The 18,188-nt window shown below is 44.4% G+C and overlaps 1 protein-coding gene across 7 annotated transcripts; it reads left to right on the forward strand.

Moving 5' to 3' along the window:
- The first annotated feature begins 493 nt into the window (after positions 1 to 493).
- On the forward strand, positions 494 to 16,293 carry LOC104590141 (putative 1-acyl-sn-glycerol-3-phosphate acyltransferase 5). 7 transcript variants are annotated; one of them, XM_088892654.1, is made up of 6 exons: positions 494 to 744; positions 818 to 1,091; positions 1,312 to 1,565; positions 13,642 to 14,613; positions 14,831 to 14,961; positions 15,733 to 16,293. In XM_088892654.1, the coding sequence occupies exons 4-6, from the start codon at positions 14,042 to 14,044 to the stop codon at positions 16,182 to 16,184; spliced, it is 1,155 nt and encodes a 384-aa protein (XP_088748780.1). In that variant the 5' UTR covers positions 494 to 744; positions 818 to 1,091; positions 1,312 to 1,565; positions 13,642 to 14,041; the 3' UTR covers positions 16,185 to 16,293. The 7 variants fall into 7 exon arrangements, with proteins under 7 accessions (XP_088748780.1, XP_088748785.1, XP_019051998.2 ...); XM_088892659.1 differs by having other exon boundaries at positions 1,312 to 1,451; XM_019196453.2 differs by having other exon boundaries at positions 1,312 to 1,384.
- Positions 16,294 to 18,188: the final 1,895 nt, after the last annotated feature.

The following is an 18,188-nucleotide window of genomic DNA, read 5'->3' on the forward strand; positions in this document are numbered from 1 at the left end:
ATGGGACCCGTTCCGCTTTAGAAGGAGAGTAACGTACCAATCAATGAAGTATATCATTACCGTCCGATCCAAGCGGAGAGAGGATAAGGCTTGCCGTTACACGACGTGATCCCGGGAGATTCGGAGTCCGCCGAGAAGCTTCTGGAGTCGCTTATGTGTCACTTCAGTACTCGGGTTCCGAAGTGGCTTTGGTGCCGAAGTAGCTTTGGTGCTGTGGTGCCCGAACACCTGAGCTCTCAAACTGTTAACTAGACTCTCCTTGCTGAGTTGTCATCCTACTGGCAGGTCGTGTCCACGTACCCCTTATTTACTAGGTTGGGCCAAATCATCCCTTATCAATTTCTTTTAGATATTTAGGATAAGTTTTGAATTCTTATTTAGCGTCGATCGGGATCTGATGGTCACCTGTCACCAGGATACATCGATGCTGACAATCTGCCCCAATTAACAGTGCACCTTCTAGGTTCTAACATACACTGCTGACTGTATGCATTTATCAAGATCAATGGAGGAACCGATTTGGTGTTGACGGAGAAGAATATCTCTTTCTTAGCTCGGGAGCTCAATGGAGAGTTGAAAGAATGTCTACGATTACGCCAATGGTAGTTTAAGAATCTCAGAGCTCAAGGATAAGCATATGAATAATATTTCTTTCTTAGCTCAAGAACTCAACGGAGGATTGAAAGAATCTTTGAACAGTTAACAACGATGACAATTATCAGAAAACGTACCGCAAGACAATAGGTAAGCAGTGGGGGTACTGTGTGTAATTACGCTAAACATAGTTTAAAATATTTACGCAAGTCCAAATTGACAGGCCACAATTGGTACGAGTCTGATCATCAGGCTGCAATTGTACGTGGGCGCTGTTTGTTATCATTGCAGTAACAAGGCACAGTCGTATCGTTTATTTAGCAACTGCAACTTTACCGTCGCCCTCCCGAGAAACCAATTCCAAACGATCCCGAGAGTCACAGTTTCGCTACAATACAACCCAAAATCCCTGTTCGATGTGCCTCTAAACAGAGGGAGGCCCGGACTCCGTAAGTTCATTTAATCAGGTTCTCTTCCCTCCTGAGTCACTCAAGGAGGTAAGTATATTTCTTCCGCTTCTTTTCTGCTCGGAATAAAACGTCGACCAAGTTTTCTCGACTTTCCGTCGTTTATAAAAGTCAGACATGGTTCAAACTTATATGTCGTTCATTATGCAACAAACCCATCTGTGTCATCTTTCTGGATGATACTTTTTGGTAATTTGTTCGAGACTTTAACTATGTTGATCTAACAATGGGCAGCTCGCTGTTATTATAGGTGACATTCTCTGTAAGGTGGATGACGAGATACTGAACTGCTCAGTCTCTATTTCGATCTATACTTTCAATGTGTATACATTCTTAGCCATTTTGTGTTCATTGCGTTATGACAAGGACATTTTGGGATCTCATCCTTGGGTAGATACTTGAATCATTTAGAAAACATGAACGAGTATTATTGGAGATCTTTTTCTGCCTTAGTTAGAGTACTTGGAAGTTCAGAAACTAGGAGTTATTGCATCTTAGAATTTGGTCAGTGCTTCAATGTCCTTTAATATTCTGTGCTATCGCAGCTCTATTTTTTTTTCCTTTTTTCTTTCTTATCTCCCTCGTTTTATGAGTTCAAGAGAACTATCACTTCTTGTCTTTCTAGTTAGCTTTCCGGATTTCATGCCAAGATCTGCACTTGTGGTTTTTATTTAATAAGCCTCATTAAGTTCCTGTTTGCTGTAAATTCTTTAATTAGATTAGCAGATGGATGCCCTTTGGCTTGGTGTCCTTTGTAGGGTTTTCTTTATAGGTGAGACAACACTTAGCCAAGGTTTTGATGTGGCGTAATCTGGCTGCTCCCTGCTGGAGACGATCTGGCTGCCAGTAATGACGAGAACCGAGGTTCCTGCAAGAAAGGAGTTAGAGATCCCGGGGCGGCTTATCCAGCGGGGACACTCCGATGGCTAAGTTAGCACTTAGTAGTAGAGAGCTTGAAGATGATATCAGAGAATTAGAGAGCTAGAGAGCAACGATTGCACACATCATACCTTCGCCCCTAGGGGTGAGGTCTTTATATACTGGAGTCCCTGCGGGTTTGGTGGAGCAGTTCTTGGATCCTCGCTGGGATGGGATCCGCTTTCGTGTTAGGTGGGGATAATGCCACCAACCGGTAAGGTCGCCCATCTCCGCCTGAATCGGGAAGTGGGTGAGCTAATATAGCCGTTAAGGTACGATCTCGTAAGACGTGGGATACAGTGGTGAGCTCCTCGGGGTTGTCACACGGAGGTCGGCCTGCCTAGTGGTGAGCTGCCTGAGTCCGTGTTCTTCAGACCCGACCTGCTCTGAATGCTGAAGTGCCTTAGTACTGAGATGATCTTGAACTGAGGTAGGCTTGTCTCGAGGTGAACTCTTTTCGAGGTGGGCCCAATTGTCTGAGCTCGATCTGTAGCGGACTTGGTACCGTTATCCTGGTTACGAACTGGTACTGAGGTGATCTTAGCCCGAAGTAACTCTAGTTTGGGGTAACAGGGTGCCCGAGGTTGCTTTGTAGAGAACTGATCATGCTGAGTTGTCAGTTATGTCGAGTCATGTCCACGTGTCTCCCTGTTACGAGGTCGGGCCAAATTTCCCTTCATCAATTGCCCCCCACTCCCCGAGCGAGGGGTCTTGACCCGGTGCGAGGAGTTCATGATGAGCCAAGTGGATTTGGTCCGAGGTCTGGACAGCTAGCCAGATGATTCACGGGTCGGACTTGTCCGTCCATCCGGCTCAACCAGGAAAACCCAGGTCGCGTCTGGCCTACGCGCGGACGTCACACGATCTATAAACTCCGCGGACGTAAAAAAATGCGCTAAACCGATTTTATCCTCGGGGGTTGCGCAACCGATTTTCCTAGGAGCCGTTGGATCGCTTCGATTGCGACCGTTAGTTCTCGAACATAGCAGTTATTAATAGGGGGACCACGACTCATTTTTCTCACCACAAGTTCACAAGTCTATTCTGAGATCGTGTCGGGATCCTTCAGCTCACTCTTCTCTTTATTTTCCAAGGTCAACCTTCTTTTTGGTGAGTCCGTGTTTTCCTATTCTTCCTTTGTTTTTTTAATAATATCCAGTTCTAGCGTAGATAGACTTTTAGGTAGTTCTAGCGAGGTTGAGGGTGTCGTGGTGCAATCCGTGGCCCCTACAGGGGAGGTCAGCTCGCCGCAGGGTGATTCCCCTCTTCTGTCTTTAGTGGAAGCTTCTGCTCCCGAAGTTGAGCCATCTTGGCTCGGGGAGACCAAGGTTTAGGAAGAGGGTCCATCCTCTAGGATAGAGGCCCCGTCTTCTTTCCGGGATTGGGATCCAGATGACTTCGGTCCTTCCACCCTAACTTCTGATAGGCTAATGTACCTTGTAGCTCGCTATCGTCTTCCTGATAGCTTGGTTTTTAGCCTTCCCTTAGGTCAATACCCTTGGGCTCATGATCACCATGAGCTCGCAGTCTTTGAGGAGCAGCTCGCGGCTGGGCTGCACTTCCCGCTTCACCCTTTCATTATAGAGGTAGTTAATTTTTTTAACATTACCATCGACCAACTACATCCGAACTCTATTCGGAATATAGTTGGTACTATCTCTTTGTTCCACACATACAACCGACCTCTACCCTTAGACACCTTCAGCTCGATCTGTGCGATCAAGCGAAACTCTGCTTGTCTATGCGGGGACGTCAGACAAAGCTACTATATCTCACCTTGTCTTGGTTTCAAAATCCTGTTCGATTGTCTAAACAAGGTTCCCTCCTAGAAAAGGAGGTATTTCATTATTCGAAATCCTGAAGGGTGGTCTTTTCCAACCCACTGGAGGGTAGCTATCAAGGATCCCGAGGTGAGCTTGGATGCAGAAACTAGGGCAGTCATCAACTCGTGGAGGGACCTCGGCCTCGAGATGAAGGATTTCTTGGCCGAGGAGAAGCTTGTGCAAGCTGGTTTGAGCCCTCTTGGTAGGTTTTCACCTTGGTTCTTTATTTTTAAAGTTCTTTTTAATTCGCGGCTAACCTTTTGTTCTTGCAGTTGCCATGCCGGAGGTCGATGCCGAGAACCTTCTCAAGAGTTCTCAGAGAGGGAAGAAAAGGAAGGCTTCGAAGAGGCTTTGCCGGGAGGCCGGTCCTTCAGCCCCTGCCTCATCCGAGGTCCAGGCTATGGAGCCGATCTCTACCGAGCTCCCCGAGGAGAAGGTTCGTCCTCAACACCCCATAGTGGACCTGGACGACGACCTGGAGGACGGTGCTCGGTCTCGTGAACCGGGGAGCACTTCTGTACCCGAGTGGGAAAGTGTCCAACCTCGCCATCTGGGGAGTACTTCTGCATCGAGACCCAGGCCTTCCAGTGAGAGCATAATGACTCTCAAGCTCGCGATGCACAAGAGCAAGGATGCCACCTTCCCTGACGAAGTCGCAGAATGGGCTGACATGTCCACAGCCCTGCTTGGAGCCCGAGCTGCCGGTTATTGCATGGTGGTAAGTATCTTATTTTACAGTTTATTTCTGTCAATTGCAAGTGTACTTACTTCAGTTATGTTTGCTAGGTGAATTCCGCCATTCAATCGTTGATGTGCCAGTCTGAGATTCGTCTGAAGCGGGCTCTGGAAGCCAAAGAAAAGGCACGTGAGTTTCACCGCGAACTGGACCTAGCTCGAGGTGAAATACTTCAGGCCAAGAATGGAGCCCGAAGTCAGCAGGAGCTGATTTTGGCCATGATGGAGGATAAGGAGAAGCAGTAGGAAATGATCTCCGCATTAATTGAGGAGAAAACGAAGCAACAGGAGCAGATCTCGACGCTGACTCAGGAGAAGGCGAAGCTTCAACGAGAAAACGAGAGTCTCGAAGTGATGATTCAGGAGTGGACTGAGATCTTCGAGACCGCTATCCAAGAGGTGCAAGCTGAGGAAAGAAGCCGCATTGTTGAACGCTTTAAGGAATCCTCAGAGTTCCACGATCTCCAGGTTGAGTATGGATCGAGCTCCTACCGCTCCGGGTTCAAGCTGTGCCGGTACTTAGTGCGGTAGAAGTTCCCTGACCTTGATCCTAGAGTCCTTACTATGTCAAGCTTTACCCCCGAGGTGGCGAAGGCGGCGAACAAAGAGCCCAGCTTGTCCGAGGAGGAAAGTAACGATGAAGCCGAAGAGGCGGGCCCCTCGGGTTAGGAGGACATGGAGACCGACCCAACTGACAATCCTTCTAAGTGATTCTGGCTCTTTCTTTTTTCTGTGTTTTGAATGTATGCCCCGAGGCCACCGAGCTCGGGTTACAACGAAGTCTCTGTACTCACACTTTTTCAATCAATGAAATATAACTTTTTCAGAGCAATCTTTGTGCAAAGTAGGAATTGTATAGGTTACCTGAATTGTCGAGCTACCGAGCTGGACAACAAGTAAGGATAACCAAAGTAAAAATTTGTCTAAGTGTTTGTTACCCCGAACTATCTACTCGGACTATTAGTAGGGGCAACTTTACGTAAGGCACGCCAAGGTGAGCGCTATTGCAGGGTATATACCCGATCTGTTCGCGCACGGGCTACTTAATTAAATGTTGGTCCTCTGACGGACCCAAACTGTGATTGTTGCCGAGGTGGTATAGACATCGTAGGGTTTATACCTAAGCTGTCTATGCCTTTGGCATTAGAAGTAACTTGCCTATTCCAAAGAGGCAACTAGGTCTTAGATGCCCATGCCAAGGAGGTGACTGCGACTTAGCTCGCCCATGCCGAAGAGGCGACTGGGACTTAGGTTCCCACGCTGAAGAGGCGTCTGGGACTTAGCTTGCCCATGCCGAAGAGGCGACTGGGACTTAGGTGCCCATGTCGAAGAGGCGATTAGGACTTAGGTGCCCATGTCGAAGAGACGACTGGGACTTAGCTTGCCCATGCCGAAGAGGTGATTGGGACTTAGGTGCCCATGCCGAAGAGGCGACTGGGACTTAGGTGCCCATGCCAAAGAGGCGACTGGGGCTTAGCTCGCCCATGCTGAAGAGGCGATTGGGACTTAGGTGCGCATGCCGAAGAGGCTACTGGGACTTAGCTTGCCCATGCCGAAGAGATGACTGGGACTTAGCTTGCCCATGCCGAAGAGGCGACTGAGACTTAGCTTGCCCATGCCGAAGAGGTGACTGGGACTTAGGTGGCCATGTCGAAGAGGCGACTAGGACTTAGCTCGCCCATGCCGAAGAGGCGACTGGGACTTAGTTGGTGCCGAGGTCATTTGTAGCTCGGCCTTTTAGTCTGGACTTCTAGGAGTGACTCGCAGTCCATTCTTCAGTTTAGAAATTACAGGTAGTATCACCTTAGATTGCTGATGTTCCACGCCCGAGGTACTTGCTTTCCTTCAAAGGTTTCGATCTCATACGTACCTTCCCCAAGTACCCGCTTTACTCGGTAAGGACCTTCCCAATTCGGTCCGAGCTTACCTACACTGGGCTCAGGCACCATAACTTTCCGAAGGACCAGGTCCTCGATAAGGAAGTGCCGCTTCCTGACCCTGGCATTATAGTACTGAGCCACTCTTTGCTGGTAGGCTGCGGTCCGGATATATGCGAGGTCTCGTACTTCTTCTACCAGGTCAAGGTTGGTACGAAACTCGTTATCGTTTTCTTCGTCATCGTACACCTCCAGGCATAATGTAGGTACTTCGATCTTGGCTGGGATTACTGCTTCCGTGCCATAGGTGAGGTTGAAGGGGGTTTCACCTGTGGCAGTCTTGACAGTGGTTCGGTAAGCCCATAGTATGCTGGGCAGCTCGTCTACCCAGAGTCCCTTAGCTCGGGCTAAGCGAGCTTTTAGTCCGTGGAGTATGGCTCTGTTCGTGACTTTCGTCTGCTCGTTTGCCTGAGGGTGTGCTACCGAAGTGAAGTTTTGCTATATCCCCATCTCGGCACACTAGTTCTGGAACTTGATATCTTCGAACTGCTTACCGTTTTCAGAGATGAGCACTCGAGGCAGTCCGAAGAGGCATACTATGCTCTTCCAAAAGAAGTTTTGTACAGTTCGAGTTGTGATTGTTGCTAGGGGTTCCGCCTCTACCCACTTTTTAAAGTAATCCACTGCTACCACCAGGAATTTTCTCTGTCCTGTCGCTGGCGGGAATGGTCCAAGAATGTCGATTCCCCACTGTGAGAAGGGCCATGGGTTGGTGAGGTACTTCAGGTCGGTAACAGGTTGGTGATGGATGTTGGCGTGCCTAGCATTTATCACATTTCTTGACAAGCTCGAGTGTGCCTACCTTCATCGTGGGCCAGTAATATCCTTGTCGTAGCGCTTTCTGAGCAAGAGCCCTGCCCCCCAAGTGTCCACCACACAGGCCTTCATGAGTGTCATGGAGATCGAGCTCAACCTCTGATGGTCGCAAGCAGCGCAAATAGGGGAGCATGTAGGATCTCCGGTACATCCGTCCGTCTATCATGACGTACTTGGCTGCCTGTCGCTCTACCCTTTTGGTCGCGTTGCGATCTGCAGGTCGGGTTCCATGAAGCAGGTAGCTCGCGAGTGGGTCAATCCAAGGTAGGTTCTCTATGTACACGATCCTCATGGTATTGCTGCTCGTGCTGGCTAATCGGGACAGGGCATCGGCCTCAGCGTTCTCGGACCTTGGAATCTACTTGATGAAGTACGATTGGAAGTTGTGTAGAACTTCCCTGACCTTGGCTAAATAAACAGCCATGGTGGGGTCGCGAGCTTCGTAATCGCCGGTGACCTGGTTGGCCACGAGCTGGGAGTCATTGCAGATGATGATGTGTTTCGCTTGTACCTTATTCGCTAGTGCGAGCCCGGCTAGTAGTGCTAAGTACTCTGCTTTGTTATTAGATGCCGCGAACTCGAATCGAAGTGCATACTCTAGTTTCACTCCACTTGGCCCGTGCAGAATAGCGCCGGCTCCGCTTCCTTGTTGATTGGATGAGCCATCTACATGGAGGATCCAGGGCTCCTCGTCCCAAGTTGGCCTTGCTCTAACCGGGGCCGGTGCCGTACTGATCAAAGCTTCCTCTTTTTGCTCAAGCTCAGTCAGTTCAGGGGTTGTGGTGCTGAAGGTGCATTCTGCCATGAAGTCGGCCAAGGCTTGGGCCTTAATCGCCGTCTGAAGCTCGTACCGGAGGTCGTACTCGCTAAGTTCGATGGCCCACTTCGCCAGTCTATTGGATACCTCGGGTTTGAGTAAGACTTGCCTCAGAGGTTTGTTGGTGAGAACGACGACTGTGTGGGCTTGAAAGTATGGACGAAGCTTTCGAGCTGCTGTGTCCAGCGCGTACGCCAACTTCTCGATCTCTGGGTACCTGGTTTCGGCATCCTGTAAAACTTTACTCACCGATCTACTTCCTTTATTAGTATCGAGCTGACCACCTCATCGCTCGCGGAGAGGTACAGCTTTAAAACATCACCCTTCTCGGGTCGGGTCTGAACCAAGATACTAACTAGGTATTTTCAACGAGTTGGCATTCTTCAGTCCATTCAAAGTCTTTACTTTTTTAATTGCCTTGAAAAAAGGCAGGCAACGATCTGTTGACTTGGACATGAAGCAGCTTAGAGCAGCCATACGGCCATTCAGCCTTTAAACCTCTTTCAATTTGCGAGGTGGCTTCATATCCAAGATAGCCTTTATTTTTTCGGGGTTTGCTTCGATGCCACGTCGGTTAACTATGTAACCCAGGAATTTACCCGAGGTGACACCAAAGACGTACTTGTTAGGGTTCAATTTCATACTATACTTGCGTAGAATTTCAAAAACACACTGCAAGTCACTTATTAAACAGTTCGAAAATTGGGTTTTGACGATCATGTCGTCTACATAGCATTCAACCTTATTGCTGATCAACGACTCAAATAGTTTGTTGACAAGTCTTTGGAAAGTCGCCCCGGCATTTTTTAGCCCGAAGGGCATGACCTTGTAACAATACAATCCTAGTTCAGTTATGAATGTTGTTTTTTCCTCGTCGACGGGGTCCATCTTGATCTCGTTATAGCCCGAGTATGCATCCAGAAAACTCAGCAACTCGTGCCCTGAGGTCGCATCCACTAGACGGTCGATCTTAGGGAGTGGGAAACAGTCCTTCGGGCAAGATCGATTCAGGTCGGTATAATCGACGCACATGCGCCATTTACCGTTGGCATTTTTTACCAGAACGGGGTTAGCCACCCAGCTCGGGTAATGGACCTCCCTGATGAAATTGGTTGTGAGGAGTTTCCCGACCTCCTCATCGACTATCCTCCAGCGCTCTGGGGCAAGGTTACGTTTCTTTTGTCTAACTGGTCTGACTACATGATCAATACTTAGCTTATGAGTTATTATTTTTGCATCTATACCGGGCATTTCTGCCGCGGACCATGCAAATATATCTAAATTTTCAAGTAAAAAGCTTACCTGCTAAGAACGGAGAGACTCCTCGATCGCTGCTCCGATCTGGAGGGTCCTGGCTGGATCTTCTATTGAAGTCGGGATGTGGACCGTCCCCTCGGTCGGTGTAGCTCGCTCCTCGAAATACTCTACAGGTTACTCTAGCTCGAGGTCGTTTTCCAGCTTGGCTTTCCCTTTGAGGGCGGCAACATAGCACTTGCGTGACTCGAGCTAGTCGCCTCGCACTATTCCAACTCCAAAGTCCGTGGGGAACTTCCTAGCCAAGTAGTAGGTGGACACCACTGCGCGAAGCGCGTGGGCAATAGGCCGACCTATAATGGCATTTTACAGGGAGGAAGTCGCGACCACCAAGAAGGTGTGCTCGAACCTCGTGATGCTAGGCCAGGTGTCGATCTCCACGGGTACTGAGATTCGCCTTAGGGGCCTGACTTCTTCTCTGCTAAAGCCTACCAGTAGAGTGCTTGTTGGCTTGAGGTCGCCTAACTGGAGTTGGAGCTTGTCGAACACATCTTTGAACAGGATGTCTGCTGAACTGCTAGAGTCGACTATAATACGCTTCACCTCGAAGTCGTTGACCCTCATCTTTATAACCAGTGCATCATCATGGGGGTATTGGACCCCACGTGCATTGTCTTCCGTGAAGAATATCGGGTCTTTGGGCCTAGGTCGCTTCGGCGGATTCTGCTCTTCGTGTTCTAGTTCGCGAACTGAGGATTTCCCTGCGGCCGAGGTGCAGCCCGCGACTATGGATCCGCTAGTGATCGTGTTAATCATCCCACGGATCGGTCTCTCCTTGGGCAACCATCTTTGCGGTTGCACGTTGTGCCAGCTGTTGGACTCGGGAGCATCTCTCCTTTGCTCCCCCTGTCAATCTACTTGGTTTTTGTCATCTCTTTGTACAAAATTTTTTAAGTATCTGCGACGGATGAGCTCTTCTACCTCATTGCGGAGGGCTTTACAACTTTCAGTACTGTGACCGTGGTCTCTATGGAAGTGACAGTACACATTTTTACTTCTGGTGGCGGGGTCTCCCTTCAACCGAGGTGGCCACCTGACGAAAGGGGCGTCTTTGATTGCCAAGAGGATTTCTCCCCACTTCGCGTTGAGGGGCGTGAAGTTCGTTCTTTCAACTGGGGGAGTTTGGGAATGAAAATCTAACCTATTTCCTCCCCTGGTTGGGGAATTGCTTTTCCTCCTTTCGCTGCCACCATTGTTCGAGCTGTTGTCTTCTCTCTTTCTTTTCTCTGCCAGGGCTTCAGTCCTTTGGTTCATCTCCTCTTCGGTCCCGATGAACTGGTCGGCGAGCTTGAGGAATTCGGTGATGTCTTTAGGCTTGTTTGCCACCACATGACACTTGAATTCCCTGTGTGTGATACCCTTCTTTGCTGCCGCGAGTCTTACGGCGGGATCTAAATCTGGGATTAGCAAACAAGTGTCATTGAAGCGTTTGATGTAGCTTCGAATCGACTCTCCTTCCCTCTGGACTATGCTGAGGAGGCTTTCTTGTGACCTCTGACACTTCTTGCTGGTGATGAAGTGCGAGGTGAACAACTGCACGAGCTATGCCCAACTTCTAATTGTTCCGGGTGTGAGGTTTTTGTACCACGTGTGAGCTACCCCTTTGAAGGTCGTGGAGAAGGCAACACACATGCAAGCTTCGTCAGCCCTAGCGAGGTGCATCTGGGACTGGAAAGAGTCTACATGGTCATTTGGGTCGAAAGACCCGTCATACTTATCCAGGGGGACCCTGAAGTCCTCGGCATCGGAGTGGCTAGGAGTTCGGAGGACGGAGGAGAGGGCACAGAGAGGAGGGGAGCGGTTTATGTGATTCCCGAGCTTACCTCCGCCTTACTTTTAGGCTGCTCAGGTTGGCTAGGTCCAGCGAGCTGGCTTGGATCTACTGTTCGAGGTGCCTTAGCATGTCGCCTTCGTTGCTGCTGACCTCCGCGCTGTCAGATGGTGTCTTGGCCAGAAGTGATTTGGACTATTGACGCCGGCTACTGCGGACAAAAAGGCCTTGTCTGGAGTCTGCGGCTAGGACCTCGAACCGGTTTCCCACGAGTGAACCTTCGGGTTGCGAGGGCCGGGGTGGACTGGCTCTGGCGGATCGAGTATCTCCCGACCTGTTTACTTGCTACGAGGTGGGAGGAACAACTTGCCTTTCCCTCCTGCTGTGAGATGAGACCTAGGAAGTCTCTTCCCGGTGAGGAGAACGATTGTTTTGATGACGAGGCTTCCTTGGTGTGATCGAGCACTGAGGCGGGGTTGGCTGTTGGTTCTGCTGCAGCGATGGGAACTGTTGCTGGTATATGTGGTGCAGAACCTGCTGTTGGTAATGCTAGAACTGCTGGATCTGCTGCATTTGGGCTTGAATAGCCCACACACAATGTACCAGGTCATTTAGTTGGTTCTGTCCGAATCCAGGGGAACCACAGAGGGTTCAACGGAAGTCGCACCCACTACAGGGGAAAGTGGGGCGTTCACGGGCACAGTTGATTGAGGCACAATCGGTGCTAGGATCCCACCCGCGGGGAGCGGTATGGTGAACTAACCTATACAGACAGACGGGAATTGAGGTTGCCCCCCGGAGATGTTCGCTTCGTTGTATTGTCCAGCGTTGCTGGAGAAAGCCATGGATTTGATTTTGAGCCAGAGATTTTGGAAATGGAAACAAGGGCTTTTAGTAGCGAGTTCCCACAGACGGCGCCAAATGATGTGGTGTAATCTGGCTGCTCCCTACTGGAGATGATCTGACTGCCAGCAACGACGAGAACCGAGGTTCCTCCAAGAAGGAGTCAGAGATCCTGGGGCAGCTTACCTGGCGGGGACACTCCGATGGCTAAGTTAGCACTTAGTAGTAGAGAGCTTGAAGATGATATCAGAGAGTTAGAGAGCTAGAGAGCAAAGATTACACACATCATACCTTCGCCTCTGGGGGTGAGGTCTTTATATATTGGAGTCCCTGCGGGTTTGGTGGAGCAGTTCTTGGATCCTCGCTGAGATGGGATCCGTTTTCGTGTTAGGTGGGGATAATGCCACCAACCGGTAAGGTCGCCCATCTCCGCCTGAATCGGGGAGTGGGTGAGCTAATATAGCCGTTAAGGTACGATCCCGTAAGACGCGGGGTACGGTGGTGAGCTCCTCGGGGTTGTCACGCGAAGGTCGGCCTAACTAGGTAGCGAGTTGCCTGTGAAGTATCGGGCTACTTGGTGGTGAGCTGCCTAGTGGCGAGCTGCTTGAGCCCGTGTTCTTCAGACCCGACCTACTCTGAATGCCGAAGTGCCTTAGTACTGAGATGATCTTGCACCGAGGTGAACTCTTTTCGAGGTGGGCCCAGTTGTTCGAGCTCAATCTGTAACGGACTTGGTACCGTTATCCTAGTTGCGAATTGGAACTGAGGTGATCTTAGCTCGAGATGATCTTTAGCCTGAAATAACTCTAGTTTGGGGTAACATGGTGCCCGAGGTTGCTTTGTAGCAAACTGATCATGCTGAGTTATCAGTTATGTCAAGTCATGTCCACGTGTCTCCCTGTTACGAGGTCGGGCCAAATTTCCCTTCATCAGGTTTTATTGTGAAGTTGAACCAGAAGTGATATTTTTGGCCCAGATGGATTTTGGGGAATCAAGAATACCTTATAAAAAACAGGAATTACCAGAGGACTCCCCAGTGAATTATATTACCAGAATACTCTGGGTACTAGTTACCCAATTGCTGTTTCTAAGCTGCATCTATTTTCATATGGCTGCTGTTTTTAACACACACATGTATATATATATGTATGCATGCACGTGAAAATGGTTCACTAATTGGGTCAAGTAGGAAGTTTCCCTACATGAAGTCACAAGTTTCTGCCACGTTGAAGGATTTTGTGACTTACCCAGACTGTCCATCAGAGAGGGGATTTACTAGATTGTCCAGAAGTTTAGTCCCACAGTCCATATCAAGCGTTCATTGTTTTGTATACATGGGAAGCTGTTCTGGGCCCAAAATTTTTCTATGAATATAGGGTAAGGGAGGAACTTGGATGTTTCTTTTGAGTTCTGAACTATTTTTTCATGTGTAAGGTTCCTTTATCATTTAGCAGAGCTCACTAAACTAGTCAACTAGCAAACTCATTCCCATAGCTCCTCTTCTGTTTTGATGAGCCATTGTCATTCTTTCTTTACATTGATATATAGCTATTCCTTTGATATGTCATATGGGCCTGCCATTAATAAGTCTGTGCTCTTTCTGCAGGTAAACATAAATCATCCAGATGCCCATGAAAAAAAAACACAAACAATCAAGATTCTGTTAGTTATGCAGAGAATTGGCCAATTGTTTCCAGTGTACCTTTACTGTTTCCAAGAACTATCTGTACTGATGCCCCTCTAATGCACCATTTGGTAACTGAGATATGGCTGGGGTACTGATGACCTTAAAACCTCCATTGCGAGTTGTTACCAGGACTAAGCATTCTATTCCACTAGCATATTAGTATGAGATCAAGGATTTATACAGAGAACCACGCCAAGTAATGGTCATGTCAAATCTACTCTTTTTGTTAACAACATCCCAAGTGATTTCGGTGCAACTTTATCGAACATGAACAGTATAACATATTAACTGAGTGGCTTTAAGCAATTTGCAGGAGAAAATGGAAGTTTACAAACCTCTTATTTCAAATGACAAACGGAAGCACCATCCATTGACTCCCTTTAGGTTATTAAGGGGTCTGATTTGTTTAGTGGTGCTACTTTCAACAGCATTTTTTATGCTAGTGTACTGTGGCCTTGTCAATTCTGTCATATTGCGACTTTTCAGCATACACTATAGCAGGAAAGCAACATCCTTCTTTTTCGGCGCTTGGTTAGCTTTGTGGCCTTTTCTTTTTGAAAAGATAAACAAGACCAAAGTGATTTTTTCTGGAGAAACTGTTCCTGAAAAAGAGCGTGTTTTGCTCATTGCTATCCATAGAACTGAGGTTGACTGGATGTACATATGGGACCTTGCATTGCGGAAGGGACGCCTGGGATATATTAAGTATGTTCTTAAGAGCAGTCTGATGAAACAACCAGTTTTTGGTTGGGGATTCCACATTATGGAGTTCATTTCAGTAGAGAGGAAGTGGGAGTTTGATGAACCATTCATGCAGCAAATGCTTTCGACTTTTACTGATCCTCAAGATCCACTCTGGCTCACTGTTTTCCCAGAAGGCACTGATTTTACGTAATTCCTCATTGTTCTCCTTATTTCATTCTGTGCACAGAAACTACCTGTCAAGTATTTCTAAGTTTAAAATTACAGGAAACATCCATAGGCTGCAATAGATTCATTCTTTACTTGCATGAAAGCCAGTGCCATTTGTATGTAGAGCTTGCACTTTCTGCATTATATTTTTACAGCCATTTACTCACTTAGGATTTTACTTTACTTTTCTTTACAGAGAGAAAAAATGCATTCGGAGTCCAAAGTTTGCAGCTGATAATGGTCTGCCCATCCTAAAAAATGTTCTTCTTCCAAAAATAAGGGGTTTCTACACTTGCTTGGAAGCTCTGAGAAGCTCCTTGGATGCAGGTACTTCTTTTTTTCTTCATTCTCTGCTTTCCTAAAAGCAGTTTGTTGAATTTAGTCATAATATTTGCAACCTATTGCAATTATCTATTTCTGAAATCAAAAGTATTCTCTTGCCTCTTGCGGTTTACAGAAGATGGTATTAAGCACTCAGCTGGGGCAAATCACTAGTTTGATCTACTATTTAGAATTGTTATCATGGTTTCCTGTATTGGAATACTTTATCTAAGGAGTTGTAGGGTATGTACCCTGTCTTCGTATAAAAATTATTGCAAAACCTATTACTGAAAAAGCTTTCATGAGATCGACAGATAATTTGGTTGGCTACCATAGGAAGAGCTATTTTCCACCTAACCTATTTATTGAATTTCTTTCAAATCTTGTGGTTTAAGGAAGGTGGTAGTTATCCCTGATCTTGTTCAAACTATTGACTTGATCTACTGTTGAAATCTGGGGTCATGATTTTCCACTTAAAAACTTTCATATAAGAAGCTGTGGGGTTTGTATCCTATCACTTGACACCAGTAATTACTGCAAAACCTTTCATGAGATTAATAAACCATATAAATCGCTACCATAGGAAGAGTCTTGCCGTTTAACCAATTTATTGAAGAAATTTTAGCTTTTTAAAAGCACTCTCTCCCTTTCTCATTGCTCTATCTATGGGTATGACATCTAATTTTAGCTTTTTAAAAGCACTCTCTCCCTTTCTTAATAATCTTCTTTTAAAATTCACATGCTTCTTGACATGCCCTTGTCTTCAACTGAATACAGTTTATGATGTCACTATTGGGTACAAGCATCACTGCCCTTTCTTCACGGACAATGTTTTTGGTATTGATCCTTCTGAGGTTCACATTCATGTTCGTCGTATCCCTCTTGGTGAAATCCCAACATCCGAAGATGAGACTGCTGCTTGGTTGATGGATACATTCCAACTGAAGGATCAGCTTCTCTCTGATTTTAGTACTCAAGGTCATTTTCCTCATCAAGGAACAGAAAAAGATCTCTCTACATTGAAGTGCATAGTAAATTTTATACTGGTAGTTGCACTGACCAGCATATGCACATTCTTTACATTTTTCTCATCAATCTGGTTTAGAATGTATGTAGTTTTAGCCTCTGCTTATCTTACATCTGCTACCTATATGAATGTTAGACCATTACCATTTGTAGAATCTGTGAAAGTTATGCTTCGTCAGAAGCGATCCAAGCAAGGAAAATAGCATGCCACTAGGCTCCAATATTTCAAATTTCAATTTAGAAGTTGATGATGATGAAACTGACTGTAATCTAAATGTTTCCCGTTGTTGTACAGAAATTTTTTTCCCAACATTGTTTTGTAATGAATAGCCCATGGACGTATAACACTTAAATATATCTACATATCTATTACCCAAAAAAGATATATATATACATTATAGCCATCACTAACATTACCATCAATCTTCCTCATCTGTCTTGTGTCGTTAAGCTGGTCTGTCACAGGAACCCCGTTCCATGGTACTTCTATATGCGTACACGAACACGATCTTTCTTAAAACAAAAATTAAGTAATTTCTTATTCACTGTAAAGAAAATAAAAAGAAAAAAAAAAACCACATATTTATTGTATTTTTAGAACGTAACAGTTAAAATGAATTTTCGTTTCTCCTGAATGCGAGTTTGAGAACTTGGTAAAATTAGTAGTAATTTTTTTATGCTTAAAAGTTTGAGCTGTATTTTCAATTTTCATCTCTTCTATAATGATAATTTTCAATTTTCATTATCATTTGCATCAAAGGCTCAATTTGGAAAGAATACAAATACAAATATGTACAGTACAAATACATACAAAATACAAGGTTTTGCACTCTATATATTTGTATTTGTACTCTTTCCAAAGCCAAAGTAAATTGCAAAAAAGTGCAAAACAACTTTTTTTGGCCTCAAAACAGGTGAAAAGAATAGCTAAAATATTTTAGCCTGAAAAATCTTCCATTCATTTATAATGAGAAAAAAACACCATGTTATAGTTAAATGCTAGCGGAGACTCGTGTGATGTATAGGATCTGTTAAGCCAAAGCTAAACAATAACAACACATAAGAGTATGCAAATTTTTTTATATTTTTAACTTTTTAAATAATTATTTATATTTATATATTACTTTAATGAATTTTTACAATACAAAAATAACAATAATTAATTTCAGCTAAGGTTATTCATCAAACTGATGAAACCGATGAACCTAACCAACATGGCTTGAGTTGGTTGGCTTTTTAGTATTTCTGGTCAGTTTTGGTTCAACAAATTCCCAACCCAACTAGGTTGGATTAGTTTTGATTTGGCCATTTGTAAATCGACCAAAATCGAATGATCCAATCATATACATATATATATATATATATATATATATATATATATATAATTTTTTAATACGAGATAGTGGGAAATTCTTATATTTTTTAGTCTAAAATATTTTATATTATAAATTTAATTTTTTAAGTTTAAATCTTCTAAACCAAAAATTGACCTAAATCGATACAACCAATTTAATTTTAAAATATTAATTATTTATTGAATTTAATAATCTATAGAATTATAATTTATACTATTGTTACATAATTTTGTTATTTTAACTATTTAAAATCTAATTATGTTAAATATTTTGTTATTTAAATATTTAAACAATATATAAAATATTTAAAACTTTTTGTTATTTGAATTTTATTTATTTTAAAGTTATTACATAATATTAAATTTTTTGTTATATAATTATTTATCTATTTTTAATGTTTTGTTATTTAAGATATTTAGTTATTGAAATATTTAAATAATATTTTAATTTTATTTTTCTATTATTTGAATAGCATTTAAATTGAATAATCCGGAAAACCATAATTTACATTGTTAGTACATAATTTCATGATGAACTTTGTAAAACTACAAAATTATTAATAATTTGACTATTGTTAAATCTATTATAATTATTTTTGTGTTTTTAATAAATATTTTATTATTATTATATAATTTCATTAGAATATTTAAATAATTTTTAAATTTTTTTAATTCAAACTTTCTTTAGATAGATATAGATAAAAATATAAAATATAAAATTATTAATAATATGACTATTATTAAATCTATTATAATTATTTTTTTGTGTTTTTAATAAATATTTTAATGTTATTATATAGTTTCGTTAAAATATTTAAATAATTTAAAAATTTTTTAATTCAAACTTTCTTTA

The sequence above is a fragment of the Nelumbo nucifera genome, chromosome 1 (assembly GCF_055504915.1).
Source record: "Nelumbo nucifera cultivar China Antique chromosome 1, China Antique-T2T, whole genome shotgun sequence".
NCBI lineage: Eukaryota > Viridiplantae > Streptophyta > Magnoliopsida > Proteales > Nelumbonaceae > Nelumbo > Nelumbo nucifera.